The sequence below is a fragment of the Pseudochaenichthys georgianus genome, chromosome 11, assembly GCF_902827115.2.
Source record: "Pseudochaenichthys georgianus chromosome 11, fPseGeo1.2, whole genome shotgun sequence".
Taxonomy (NCBI): Eukaryota; Metazoa; Chordata; class Actinopteri; order Perciformes; family Channichthyidae; genus Pseudochaenichthys; species Pseudochaenichthys georgianus.
The window spans coordinates 32,495,561-32,510,973 of NC_047513.1; the positions used below are offsets into that span (position 1 = coordinate 32,495,561).

General features: G+C 42.7%; 1 protein-coding gene across 1 annotated transcript in view; it reads right to left on the reverse strand.

Moving 5' to 3' along the window:
* Positions 1–15,413, reverse strand: part of trappc9 (trafficking protein particle complex subunit 9) — a 339,169-nt gene that overhangs the window by 221,751 nt on the left and 102,005 nt on the right. Inside the window, exon 16 of the mRNA XM_034094424.1 lies at positions 8,236–8,388. Within this exon, the coding sequence (XP_033950315.1) occupies positions 8,236–8,388 (153 nt within the window). The remainder of the gene's footprint in view (positions 1–8,235; positions 8,389–15,413) is intronic.

The window sequence follows — 15,413 nt, forward strand, 5'->3', positions numbered from 1 at the left end:
ACACACACACACACACACACACAACACACACACACACACACACACACACACACACACACACACACACACAACACACACACACACCACACACACACACACACACACACACACACACACACACACACACACACACACACACACACACACACAACACACACACACACACACACACACACACACACACACACACACACACACACACACACACACACACACACACACACACACACACACACACACACACAGTTTTTGGGTTAATGTAATAGCAGTTAAAACAGGACCGGTCAAATTTGACCGCGAACACCAAAGTAAGGGGGGGAACGAAGACAACAGGAGGGTTAATACATTGTTAGCTTATATTTTAATTAGCTTACCTTGAAAGTGAATATGTACATTTTCCAAAATGTTCCAAAATCATAATTTTATAAAAATTATAATATTAATATACAATACATATTTTACAAGGAAAACCTTAGTGATGTGTATCTTTTCATAAACAGCCTTTATTCTTAGCGTTTTTGTTCAAAATGAATCTTCCTCTTGTTGTAAACACACGTCTCGAGGCTCAGGTTCAGTGGGTTCTCGACTTAATGCAGGATTTGATTTACCAGACAGGACTCGTCTTGAGAAAGACACCAAAGTGCCAGTGCCCTTGGTTCGAGAGTGCATGTAAACGGTACAAGAAGCGGATTGTAAAGCACTTCCAATAAAAGCACCGTGTAAAAGCAACCGTCCATTTACCGTCCATTCCTCTGTTCAGGAATCCATCAAATGGAAACCACAAAATGCCACATTTAGAAAAAGATGACCAATTGGTTGGCCATGGTTTCGTTCAATGACTGAAGTGCACCCTTTGAATAATAGTGTGACGGCAGCCATATGAATATATACTGTAGGCTTTGTACCAATCCATGTTTTTATGTGAATAAGTGCAGTGTAAAAAAATGGAGGCATGACATGTATTGTTATTCTGTTTCTTTTCATGCATTTAAGATCAGCAACGAATCGGGCAGATTTTAAAAGCATCACAATGGAGTAGAAACACACTAAGCTTCTGGTTTCTCAATGTCGAGTAAAGCTGCTCCAGAGCCACTATTTCAAGCATACTACGTCATCGAGTGCCGCCGAAGGCCTGTTCCAATGTCCAGCATACTTGGAATTCTACCGAGCCCGCCGTACTTTGTTTGGAGACATTTCGAGGCTGCACATGGTCTTAAAATCCCCACAATGCTTTGCGCACGGACCAATTTCCCCAAATCTGTGGCAGAAAATGTAAGGCGGGGCCTCTCATCTGACGCACACCTGCACACTTGCTCGCCTGTTCCACTCTTCGTTTTCCGAATGCCAGGAAGTATTCTTGCCTCGCTTCTGAAGCAAGACGGTCGGAAGACATGTCCTACCAAGCAAGCGTACTCGACATTGAGAAACACCCACTATCTCTTTACGTATTAGTGATGGGAATTCCGGCTCTTTTTAGTGAGCCGAATAATTTGGCTCGGCTCACTAAGAGGAGCCGGCTCTTTCCCAAACGGCTCTTCATGTTACCACAGTTTACCACGGAGCCTCAGTTTCGCCGCTGCGAGGCTCTGGCGCTGGCCAAGGCTCGCCGGCAGTACACTTTACGTCACAGGAACACGCTTTGCTGGCGGCGATAGGAATCCCACTAGACTCCTTTGCCCCTCCGACAGAGGGATGTCCTTGTCCTTTTTCCTTTTTGTCATTTCAAGCGATAAAAACTCTCGATATTCTCTCGAATTATACATTTTTTTGGACGCCCTCGGTCAAATGACGGCAAGACGCCCCCCTGGCGGAAACGCTGATCTCAACCTTGATATGCAACCTCCATGCATTGCAAGTACACTCTTTACTGTCTTAACAAACAAAAAACAGTGTAATTTCCGTCTTTCCAAGAAGGATGGGTCATGACCGAAAGAACGAGATCGCGGATACAAGCGGCCGAGATGGGTTTTCTCCGCCGGGTGGCTGGTGTCTCCCTTAAGGCCCTGACACACCAACCCGATTTTGGGAGTCAGAGGCCGTCAGAGGCTGTCGGGCATTCGCGGCGCTGTAGTCAGGTTGGTGTGTCCCGCACCGTCGACCGTGACACGCCTTATTTGGACTGCCAGACCCGATGCATGGCCGATTCAACATGTTGAATCGGCCATGCATCGGGTCTGGCAGTCGGACCAAATAATCACTCTGATTGGCTGTTCAGCTAGCAAATCAGTGCATGAGAAGCGAAGCGGAAGTGAGGGACGTAAACAAACGATTTAAGAAGGCACACACAGACTGCTATTCATTTTCATCTCATCATGGCGATCTGGAATGATGCAAACGAAGACCTGCTCATCACCTTGATCCAGGAGAGGCCAGCTCTGTATGATATTACGGAGAAAAGATACTCTTCTTCTTCTCTGTCTTCCGGTTGTTGCCTCTTTTGAATGACGACTACACACTACCGCCGCCTGCTGGCAAGGAGAGTTATTGCCACTCACGCACTGAAGTCGGTGCGGTGTGTTCCCGTGCGACACATGGCCAAAACGCAGGAGAACACGGCCAGGCAACAGCCGACTTCAGCGTCGGCTAGTCCTCTGGTGACTGCTTGGTGTGTCAGGGCCTTTAGGGATAAGGTGAGAAGTTCAGTCATCAGGGAGGGACTCGGAGTTGAGCCGCTCCTCCTTCGCGTCGAAAGGAGCCAGTTGAGGTGGTTCGGGCACCTAGTTAGGATGCCACCTGGGCGTCTCCCTAGGGAGGTGTTCCAGGCACGTCCAGCTGGGAAGAGACCAAGGGGTAGACCTCGGACCAGGTGGAGGGGTTATATCTCTTGGCTGGCCTGGGAGCGCCTTGGGACCCCCCGGTCAGAGCTGGTTGATGTCGCCAGGGAAAAGAAAGTTTGGGGCTCTCTGCTGGAACTGCTACCCCCACGACCCGACCACGGATAAGCGGGAGAAGATGGATGGATGCCGTCTTTCCAAGCAATTATTTCAAATGTATGAATTAAACAAAGGAACAATTGGCAAATGATTTAACTTTAAAAAAAGGTGCTGGATTCGTCTTACTTTGACAAATCCCAGTTTAACCCTAACCCTCTGACAACTTCACAGACACAATCAACCACTAATTGGCAAGATGGCTAATAGGAAGAGGACGTTTCAAACGGTATCTTTAACGAGGAAATATCACAGGCTGACTGCGAACTGTTCCATTGATCATAAAATGATTTAAAAAATGACAACTCCACCAAGTTGCACCTTTATCTTTTACAATAACTCTAAGACCCCATTTACACGGGAACGCAAGCGAAACGCAAACGAACCGGATACGGCTGAATAAACGTGTCCGTTCACACGAGACCGCTCGACCAGCTACAGACGCTGTAGTACACATGACGGGCCTGTAAGTGGCGCTGTACCTCCGCCACAAAATACACCAAAAGCAGCGAAGAAGACCCCCGAGCATGGTTGCCATGGTTGCCCTTCTGTTTATTCTCTGCGGTGGATTTAGCAACATGTAGTTCATGTAGTTCTCCATGTCCACGTGTTGCTGAAGGTTGTGGGAGAGGAGCATGGATCTGTAGCAGCAGAGGTGGGGAGAGGCGGGGCTATGGCTTCATCGTTATCAGGAAATGATCGTAAAGGGCGTACACACGGAGCCGTTTGCCCCCCAAGAGCGTTCCGTCCGCAGACCTATCCACCTTGGGACCCGTTATCGTTTTAGGGCTCCGTTTCCGCGGTTCCGTTACGCCTCGTGTGAACAAACGGGCTATACGAAAGAGAATAGTAGCGGATCCAACCCGTTGTGTTCCCGTGTAAACGGCGCCTAAGTAAAGATACTCAGGTAAAAAGCCTGTTATGTCGTTGCCTCCAACAAGGGAATAATTCACTAACGGGGACAATGTGGTAGCATTACATTATTCTGTGACCATGATTGAACAGTTGTTGAGAGCATCCATTGTGTATTATTAGGGGTGTAACGGTATCCGTATTCGTCCCGTACCGTCACGGTTCGGACGTCACGGTTCGGCACGAATACGCCTTTTTTTTTATGAGTGGGAAAAAAGTCTGTCCTTCAGGGCAGCATCCACTACACTATTTATACTCCAGGGGGCGGTATTGCGCCTAAAAGCTGTTTGCCAGCCGCCCCTTAAACAACAAATGAAGAACAAGAAGAAACACAACAACAAAACGAACTAAATACAAGAAGAAGAAAAGTTAGTATGAGTTCAGATCACACACAGGAGCTAGAACCCACCTGCTTCTTTTAAATCAGCTGTGGGAACATTTCGGGTTCCCTGTGGACTACAATAACGATGGAGTGTACGAGTGGTGGATCGGAGGAGGACGGTGTGTCGGCGTTGTTCGATAGCGGTGCGGTATGCTAATGTGAACACACGCCAAACATGCTAGATCATATCAGAAGGCATCACCCAGGTTTGCCAATCACCGGAGCCCGGCAGAAGACAACAGCAGTTCAACAGCTGATCCCCGCTGCTTTTAAGAAGCCAAGAGACATGAAAGCCGTGAAACCAAAATAAATAACGGAAGCTTTTGGCATATGTTTTTCAACGACTTTCAGCGCTCTGGAAACACTTTCTTATTATTTATGATGTAAGACATTCTTTTTAGTTTTACAGCTTGATGAAACCTTTTTCTTTGACATCAGCCAGTATAGATAATATGGGCATCTGAGTGTGTGTGGTTTGTTTTTAACTGTTTAATACAGTTAATTATTCAAAAAAGAGTTCTTTATTTTTAAACTGAAACTTGCACTACTGTTCAAACATAAATAACAACAAACCTGGAATTATGCATTTGGGACTTTTTTTTGTTTTTCCTTGTTGTACCGAACCGTGACTTCTGTGAACAGTTACACCCCGATGTATTATAATAGTCACGATGTTTAATTTGTAAGGAAGCAGCACACAGGAGCAAAGACTGAAAACAAAGCAAACTAAAAAGGGCTTACAAAAAAGAAAATGCAAAAATACAATAAGTTCTTCATGAAATTTGGACGTGTCGTTTTGCATAATACGGCTGACCGGAGAAAAAGGAAAACCAACAAACCCAACTTCAAAGCTAACCTCTTGATGGAGAAAACAACTGTCGCTATGCAAATAAGTGTATCAGTATGCTACAAAACTTTATTGCATGATGTTATTTATGAAATAGAGTTGTAGATAGCATCAAATGTGTTCAGCAAACACTACGATTCATAATGTCACCACAATAACAGAATTCAGAGCTGCTGTTTAGACAGACTCGTGCCTTATCTCCTCAATTCAGAGGCCCAATTATTGCACTGCTAATTAAAACACTGAAACAGTCAGTGCGTCTTAAATGACCTCATGAGGCGAGAGGCACTGAGGCTGAGATAAGAATGCAGCGTCGCATGCATTTACTTAGTCAGTCATCACACACACACACACACACACAGTGGGAAGAAGGTGATTGAGACGGGAAAGAAAGGAGGCTGAAGATGGGAAATACTGGAGGAGGAACACAATGATCGAGTCCCGAGGTATGAGAGGAGGTCAGAACATTTCTTTTAAACCAGGAATAAGAATTAGAAAAGAGCAGATCTGACAGTTGATGTGAGGAAGGCGAGAGCTCGGAGAGAAATGGAGGTGTAGACACCTTGAGATATCTCTGCTGAATCTTAAATAAGGCACACAGAATCATTTTAACACAGCGCATCATGTACAGCTGCACATTAAACTCTTATCTCTGTATCTAACTGGATGAATGGCATTCACAGGATGCACCACGCGACGATCTGAGCACGATACTGAAGTCACAATAGTACATTATTGTGATTTGAAACATTTGGCAATATGGAAAATGAGTATTGCGTCAATATTTTGCGATACATTGAAATGTATTGCTTTTTTCAAATGCAAATTATGCAGTTTATCAACATTTGTTATATTTTACAAGACTTTTTTTGATTTAGTTAGTTCGCCTTTCTGACAATCCCACTAGCATTATCCAAAAAGAACGATTTTAGCACAATATCACCAAAAAGCTGAATTTGTATTTGCTTAATTAATGATACACCGAGGGAAACTAGGTGGCAGTGTATCGCTAAGTTATCAGAACATCAGCAGGAGAGGACTCTTTAAAGTAGAGACACTACATACTGATATACACCTGAACATCAGCAGGAGAGGACTCTTTAAAGTAGAGACACTACATACCGATATACACCTGAACATCAGCAGGAGAGGACTCTTTAAAGGAGAGACACTACATACTGATATACACCTGAACATCAGCAGGAGAGGACTCTTTAAAGTAGAGACACTACATACTGATATACACCTGAACATCAGCAGGAGAGGACTCTTTAAAGTAGAGACACTACATACTGATACACACCTGAACATCAGCAGGAGAGGACTCTTTAAAGGAGAGACACTACATACTGATATACACCTGAACATCAGCAGGAGAGGACTCTTTAAAGTAGAGACACTACATACTGATATACACCTGAACATCAGCAGGAGAGGACTCTTTAAAGTAGATACACTACATACTGATATACACCTGGACACCAGCAGGAGAGGACTCTTTAAAGTAGAGACACTACATACTGATATACACCTGAACATCAGCAGGAGAGGACTCTTTAAAGGAGAGACACGACATACTGATATGCACCTGAACATCAGCAGGAGAGGACTCTTTAAAGTAGAGACACTACATACTGATATACACCTGAACATCAGCAGGAGAGGACTCTTTAAAGTAGAGACCCTACATACTGATATACACCTGAACATCAGCAGGAGAGGACTCTTTAAAGTAGAGACACTACACACTGATATACACCTGAACATCAGCAGGAGAGGACTCTTTAAAGTAGAGACACTACATACTGATATACACCTGAACATCAGCAGGAGAGGACTCTTTAAAGTAGAGACCCTACATACTGATATACACCTGAACATCAGCAGGAGAGGACTCTTTAAAGTAGAGACACTACACACTGATATACACCTGAACATCAGCAGGAGAGGACTCTTTAAAGTAGAGACACTACATACTGATATACACCTGGACATCAGCAGGAGAGGACTCTTTAAAGTAGAGACACTACATACTGATATACACCTGAACATCAGCAGGAGAGGACTCTTTAAAGGAGAGACACGACATACTGATATGCACCTGAACATCAGCAGGAGAGGACTCTTTAAAGTAGAGACACTACATACTGATATACACCTGAACATCAGCAGGAGAGGACTCTTTAAAGTAGAGACACTACATACTGATATACACCTGAACATCAGCAGGAGAGGACTCTTTAAAGTAGAGACACTACATACTGATATACACCTGAACATCAGCTGAATATGGCCCCTTTAATAACTAGCGCTAGCATCTTTCATCCTGTCTTTTATTAATGCTGTTGATGTGTAGTGATTTTAAAAAGGCGTCTATCTGACCGGGGACAACAGCTGGAAATTAGCAATGTTGGCTAAAGCTGCCCCATTTACCGTTTTTGTTCAAAATGAATCTTCCTCTTGTTGTAAATACATGTCTCGAGGCTCAGGTTCAGTGGGTTCTCGACTTAATGCAGGATTTGATTTACCAGACAGGACTCGTCTTGAGAAAGACACCAAAGTGCCAGTGCCCTTGGTTCGAGAGTGCATGTAAACGGTACAAGACGCAGATTGTAAAGCACTTCCAATAAAAGCACCGTGTAAAAGCAACCGTCCATTTACCGTCCATTCCTCTGTTCAGGAATCCATCAAATGGAAACCACAAAATGCCACATTTAGAAAAAGATGACCAATTGGTTGGCCATGGTTTCGTTCAATGACTGTAGTGCACCCTTTGAATAATAGTGTGACGGCATTATTATTTATATTATTATCTTCATTTCCGTTTGCATCACGTTCAATTCTTATTGTTTGTCACTTCCGGCAATGGTCACGTGGGTGTGGTTTATTGGTATGTACTGTAGGCCACCTGTTGGATGCCGGTTTTGGGGATATGACGTAGGAAGAGGGAGAATTGGCTCCGATACTTTCTGTTCACCGTGGTTGTATATGGTTTGTTTTTCGTTTTATGAAACACTACGGAGTATAAATGACGACGGACTCTTACATGGAACGCATCACAGCAAATAGCTACTTTTAGCCTCTCCGCTGCATAACCCATAGGGAGTTTTTACCGCTACGATAAGCAGGTGTACACTCAATGAAGCCGGTGTGTGTGCACTCACCATCGTTGAGGTCCTGCAGAAGGCTCTCCTGGCCGGAGAAGTCCAGTTTCACTTTGATTCTGACGGTCAGCGTTAACGCCTGGCCGCACTTCAGAGGGAGGTGAGACAACGCCTCGTCCAGATCCCAGCTCAGAAACTCCCCGAACACTTTCTCTGTACACACACGGGAAGATAAGGGCACGTTAAATACAAACAAATTAAATCAAACAGGTTCTGGAAATGAAAAACGACGCATTTCGGGGGTTCAATTGAACCTGCTGGGATAAAAGGTGACAAGAGGGGCGGGGCTAAGATTCAAAATGTCGGATGCAAACATTGTTTGAAATGGGAAACAAAATTAGGCTTTTAAACAACCAGAGGTCATTAGCACTCTTAACACACAATTATTGACTTTACAGATTCAGATTGATAGATAGAATATATATACACATACATATAAACACATATAAATTGATTTTGAAAAAGGCCATTACCCACAATAAGTACTTTTCTTTACTTGTGGTACTTTAACTATATGTTGATGCCAATACTGCATTTCATCCTTCTCTTTGGGAAGGCAGTAGCTCAGTCTGGAGAGATGAATGCAAGTGAATCTTATATTAATGTCACTTTCCAATAAAGACTATCCGTCCCAAAATAAAATCTATAAGGATAATAAATTATAACCATATCTGAGTACTACTTCCACCTATACACCACCTTCTATTTTACTGTATTTACTTGCACTATTTTATCTGTCTTATTGTGTTGCACTGTTGGAGGAGCCAGATTTTCAGCGACATAACGACATTGTACTGTATGTACGGATGACAATAAAAGCCTTGAATCCACTGACTGTGTATTTTATGCAGAGTGAGACCGGGAGAAAATGAGCCGGGCCTCGTCTTGTGTCTGTAGGTTTCTCATGAATAAAGAAGCCAGTGCTACTACCATGTGTCTTTGGCAATAAGCAACAAAAGCTGCTGATTGGCCTCTTCCTGTAGCCTGCACATCTTTCGCCTTCTCACCATACCTGACTCCTAAATGATGCCGCCAACCATGTGCTGTGTGAGACGAATGACTCAGCTGCATCCACTTGAGCCAGGAGCCTCGCATGAAGGAGACATCACCTGAATAAAGCATATGTTCCGTCTGTGCAGGTGAGGTTTGAACAGAAGGGGAAAATGCACGCTCACGGTGGGAAACAACACGTCCCTGCTTGATTCATAACCAAAGCGTTTAAAAATCCTCCAAGAGGCCCCGTGAATTTCGGCAGCATCAAATAAAGATTTTGTGAATAACACACTTTAAATATTCATAAACTCAAAGCGCCTTGCACTGAATCAAAGGAGAGGAGAAAAAGAAAGTGAGGCCACGGGGAAATGGTTTTGAAACAAAAATGAGATTGTGGAAAAAAAGGTTTTAAATATGCAACGTCGTCGACAGCCGGGATTTTGGATGACATTATCATCACACCGCTGAATAAACTATGAGTCACAGGAAATGGCTACCACAATGACTGTCGAGAAATCTGTCATGCCTTCGTTAAAATAATGTCTACTCTTGGAAATACAATATGCAAGTGTTTCCTCAGGGCAGATATGAAACCACCTCGATTTGAAATACTGTCTGGAAGCTACGTTTTGAGATTGTATTCCTCTTGCAATTATTATCCACCTGCTAGGAAATACAGAGTAGGGGAGTACGTTTGTATAACAGGCATTACTCAAAACTAATCTGGACCAATCAGAGGAAATGCAGGGGGGAATTGTGTGAGTGTAAATCACAACAATTCTCAAAATAGATCACATAAATTAAAGATTTAGAGCCATCCAATTTTGAAGTCAAAACGGGAACAAAGGGCTCTGGGTGGGTCCAATTGAAGCAATCAATACAGTGTGAGCAGTCATAATGGATTAGCATAAAGGTAGAACAGCAAAGGCAAACGTATGACCTCTGCATGGAGACACAGCAGGACATGGAAGAGAATTAAACCACAATCATGGTATCTAACTGAAGTGCTAATCTTTAAGATATAGCATGATGTATGAGAAATGCAGCCCCTCTTTTTAAGTAGCAAAGAGACACGTTTGTATTCTTTATTTTATAGGCGTCTCCTGGCCTCTATTGTCTTAAAGGTCACCTATCATGCTATTTCTAGACAATAGCATAGGTCTAAGATATATGAAAAACATGTCTATAAAGTGTTTTGCTCAAAATATCAAACAGATCATTCTAGCCATGCCTCATATCCCTCTATTTCACTTCCTGTTTCCAAAGTACTGATTTGGGGAATAAAGCTTAACAAAAGAAAATAAATTGATAAAATAAAAAAAATAGGGGGCGGAGCTTATGCGGGACCCGGCAGCTACCGTCTAAACTAAATGCTGCCGTGATGAAACGCCATATCATAGATTATCAAGGATTCTCTCTGAAACAGTCTGGAGCTCAAAGGCTTTCTCTCTTGCCGGTTACACCACAAGGTGAGTTCCTTTACTTCCTGCTTCTTCACACACATGCTCTCCAGCACAGGTTAGATCTGAGTGTTAGCATGCTAATGTAAACACCGACCATATTACGTCCAAAACAGTCGAGCATTGTTTCTGATAGCAACGTTTCTGATTGGGCCGTGGGTCCACATTTCAGATATTACGTCATATCGGACGCAAATCTGGATCAGCTCCGTTGTTCCCCATTTTTAGAGATTTGGGTACGGAGGAAAAGAGAGAGGGTTTTATTTTCTGACGCTGCGTGAGTTCCCCGACACACCGGGGACACATGTTTATGTACAGAAGACATCAAAAAGTGCATTTTGCATGATAGGTACCCTTTAAGTATGACGTTAACGAAAGAGAAAAGAAAACAAAGACTGCACATTTAATAATATCTGGTTAAAACTGGTTAAAACTCAGCTCAGATTACAGGTGATTTACCTGTATTTATTACACGGCTTACTTGAATAATTCTGATTGGTCAATTCCGACATTACAGAGGTTGTTCATTTTTTGCTAACAGACCGTTGCTAAGGAGAACAGACCGTTGCTAAGGAGAACAGACCGTTGCTAAGGGGGATCAAGGCACTGGAGTAATAGGAATTTGCAGAAAGACGTATGGTCTTTTAAACATCAACGGTGAACAACAAACATTAGTTTTCTCTATCAGAAAACATTGTGGAATATATTTTGAATATACATTTGTGGAGAGCACGAAACATTGGATTCTTGATGGCTAAACTGTGCAGAGTAGGGGTGTAACGGTATCCGTATTCGTCCCGTACCGTCACGGTTCGGACGTCACGGTTCGGTACATGCAGTCACGCGGCGAATATGCCTTTTTTTACGAGTGGGAAAAAAGTCTGTCACTCAGGGCAGCATTACACTGTATATAATCCAGGGGGCGGTATTGCGCCTAAAAGCCAGCCGCCCGTAAATAACAAATGAGGAACAAGAACAAAACACAACAAAACGAACATGAAGAAGAAAAGTTAGCTACGGCGAGTTCACACAACACACAGGAGCTAGAACCCACCTGCTTCTTTTAAATCAGCTGTGTGGGAACATTTCGGGTTCCCTGTGGACGACAACAATGATGGGGTGCGAGTTGTGGATCGGACGAGGACGGTGTGTCGGCGTTGTTCGACAGCGGTGCGGTATGCTAGCGGCAACACGTCAAACCTGCTCAATCACCTCCGAGTCAGTCTCAGTCCCCAGCGAGAGGGTTTTCTCGACGGCAGGCGCCATAGTTACCGCCAACAGATCCGCCCTCACTGCTGACAACGTAGACTAACTCGTCTTTCTGAAGAACAACTTGAAAATAGAGTAAAGCTCGAGTACCTTTATTTAGGCATAATGGCCTCACACACTCACAAGTTAATTACACATGTTAGACATTGCTCCTAAAGGTACAGATTTTATTCTGTTTTATATTTATCATTGTATTTATTTTATATGTAGACATCAGGAGATGTTATACAGTTCTGTATTGCCTTTTATTGATTGTGATTTAAACACTTTCTTATTATTTATTTGAATATTTTCAAGACTTTCTTTTTAGTTGTTCAGCTTATTGAACGTTTTAGTTTGACATCAGCCAATATAAATAATATGGCCATCTGAGTGTTACTGTTTGTGGTTTGTTTTTAACTGTGTAATACAGTTAATGATTCCAAATGTTAGAGTTCTAAACTTGCACTACCGTTAAAAATAAATAACAGCAAAAAAAATTATGCATTTGGAACTTTTTTTTTTCCTTGTTGTACCGAACCCGTACCGAACCGTGACTTCTGTGAACCGTTACACCCCTAGTGCAGAGTAAATAAAAGAAAAACAGCCCCAGAGGAAATGTAATATATATAGTAAGCAATACATATTTCAGTTTGCAAGGTAGAAAAAGAATGATATTTTCATTTTTACAATGAACCACGAATAAATAGCCGTCACAAGAGAGTTTGAAGTGAAATCAGAAAGGACAGCACAGCAAGCTCAGCTCATAACAGAATCACTGAAGCAATATTAATCCCTTTTTCTTTTTTCAACAGACGGTACAGAGAAAAATGTTTTGTCTACATGAGACATTTGATATGAATGTTGCATAAGTGATTTTTAGAGAACAGTTGAGCCGAGTTGATGTTTATATTTCCACAGAGGAGCAATACGGCATCAGTGATGAACAAAAGGTCCGCTTTGTACCACTATTCAGAGACAATGTGGCTTATTTAAATAGGACACAAAAGATTATTGTATTAGGAGGTTGCTTTTGTTATCTATGAAGATCTGGTTTGAATACATATTAGTTTTTTGAGAAACTGATCTGCTATCTCATGTGTCACGATGGCCGGGAGAGTAATGTTTGTTTGTTCTGCCGCAGATGTTTTTTCTATTGTGTCTTCATCTTTTATTCATTCGTTCCCCACTGGAAACTCTTCCTAACGGTGGCCTTTCTGAAGCCACTACCTTTGTACGATCTCTTGGGATATAAGGCCTTTCAACATAGTGCAAGATAAGGTTTCACTCCTTTACCCCCTACTTGGCGATAAAGCAATACAGTAAAGCATTATAACTAACATTAAAAACATGACGCCTCATTCACACCAACGCAACTCCGGTTCAAGCTCCGTGCTAGAGCTTTTCAGGTTCAGAACCGGTTCTTCGGTTTAGCTCCGGCTCTTTTCACACCTGTATATCAGTATGTAGTGTAGTGTCTCTACTTTAAAGAGTCCTCTCCTGCTGATGTGCAGGTGTATATCACTGTCTCTACTTTAAAGAGTCCTCTCCTGCTGATGTTCAGGTGTGTATCGGTATGTCGTGTCTCTACTTTAAAGAGTCCTCTCCTGCTGATGTTCAGGTGTGTATCGGTATGTCGTGTCTCTACTTTAAAGAGTCCTCTCCTGCTGATGTGCAGGTGTATATCACTGTCTCTACTTTAAAGAGTCCTCTCCTGCTGATGTTCAGGTGTATATCAGTATGTAGTGTCTCTACTTTAAAGAGTCCTCTCCTGCTGATGTGCAGGTGTATATCAGTATGTAGTGTCTCTACTTTAAAGAGTCCTCTCCTGCTGATGTTCAGGTGTGTATCGGTATGTCGTGTCTCTACTTTAAAGAGTCCTCTCCTGCTGATGTTCAGGTGTATATCAGTATGTAGTGTCTCTACTTAAAGAGTCCTCTCCTGCTGATGTTCAGGTGTATATCAGTATGTCGTGTCTCTACTTTAAAGAGTCCTCTCCTGCTGATGTTCAGGTGTATATCAGTATGTAGTGTCTTTACTTTAAAGAGTCCTCTCCTGCTGATGTTCAGGTGTATATCAGTATATCACTGTCTCTACTTTAAAGAGTCCTCTCCTGCTGATGTTCAGGTGTGTATCGGTATGTCGTGTCTCTACTTTAAAGAGTCCTCTCCTGCTGATGTTCAGGTGTGTATCGGTATGTCGTGTCTCTACTTTAAAGAGTCCTCTCCTGCTGATGTGCAGGTGTATATCACTGTCTCTACTTTAAAGAGTCCTCTCCTGCTGATGTTCAGGTGTATATCAGTATGTAGTGTCTCTACTTTAAAGAGTCCTCTCCTGCTGATGTGCAGGTGTATATCAGTATGTAGTGTCTCTACTTTAAAGAGTCCTCTCCTGCTGATGTTCAGGTGTGTATCGGTATGTCGTGTCTCTACTTTAAAGAGTCCTCTCCTGCTGATGTTCAGGTGTATATCAGTATGTAGTGTCTCTACTTTAAAGAGTCCTCTCCTGCTGATGTTCAGGTGTATATCAGTATGTCGTGTCTCTACTTTAAAGAGTCCTCTCCTGCTGATGTTCAGGTGTATATCAGTATGTAGTGTCTTTACTTTAAAGAGTCCTCTCCTGCTGATGTTCAGGTGTATATCAGTATATCACTGTCTCTACTTTAAAGAGTCCTCTCCTGCTGATGTTCAGGTGTGTATCGGTATGTCGTGTCTCTACTTTAAAGAGTCCTCTCCTGCTGATGTTCAGGTGTGTATCGGTATGTCGTGTCTCTACTTAAAGAGTCCTCTCCTGCTGATGTGCAGGTGTATATCACTGTCTCTACTTTAAAGAGTCCTCTCCTGCTGATGTTCAGGTGTATATCAGTATGTAGTGTCTCTACTTTAAAGAGTCCTCTCCTGCTGATGTGCAGGTGTATATCACTGTCTCTACTTTAAAGAGTCCTCTCCTGCTGATGTTCAGGTGTATATCAGTATGTAGTGTCTCTACTTTAAAGAGTCCTCTCCTGCTGATGTTCAGGTGTGTATCGGTATGTCGTGTCTCTACTTTAAAGAGTCCTCTCCTGCTGATGTTCAGGTGTATATCAGTATGTAGTGTCTCTACTTTAAAGAGTCCTCTCCTGCTGATGTTCAGGTGTATATCAGTATGTCGTGTCTCTACTTTAAAGAGTCCTCTCCTGCTGATGTTCAGGTGTATATCAGTATGTAGTGTCTTTACTTTAAAGAGTCCTCTCCTGCTGATGTTCAGGTGTATATCAGTATGTCGTGTCTCTACTTTAAAGAGTCCTCTCCTGCTGATGTTCAGGTGTATATCAGTATGTAGTGTCTCTACTTTAAAGATTCCTCTCCTGCTGATGTTCAGGTGTATATCAGTATGTAGTGTCTCTCCTTTAAAGAGTCCTCTCCTGCTGATGTTCAGGTGTATATCAGTATGTCGTGTCTCTACTTTAAAGAGTCCTCTCCTGCTGATGTTCAGGTG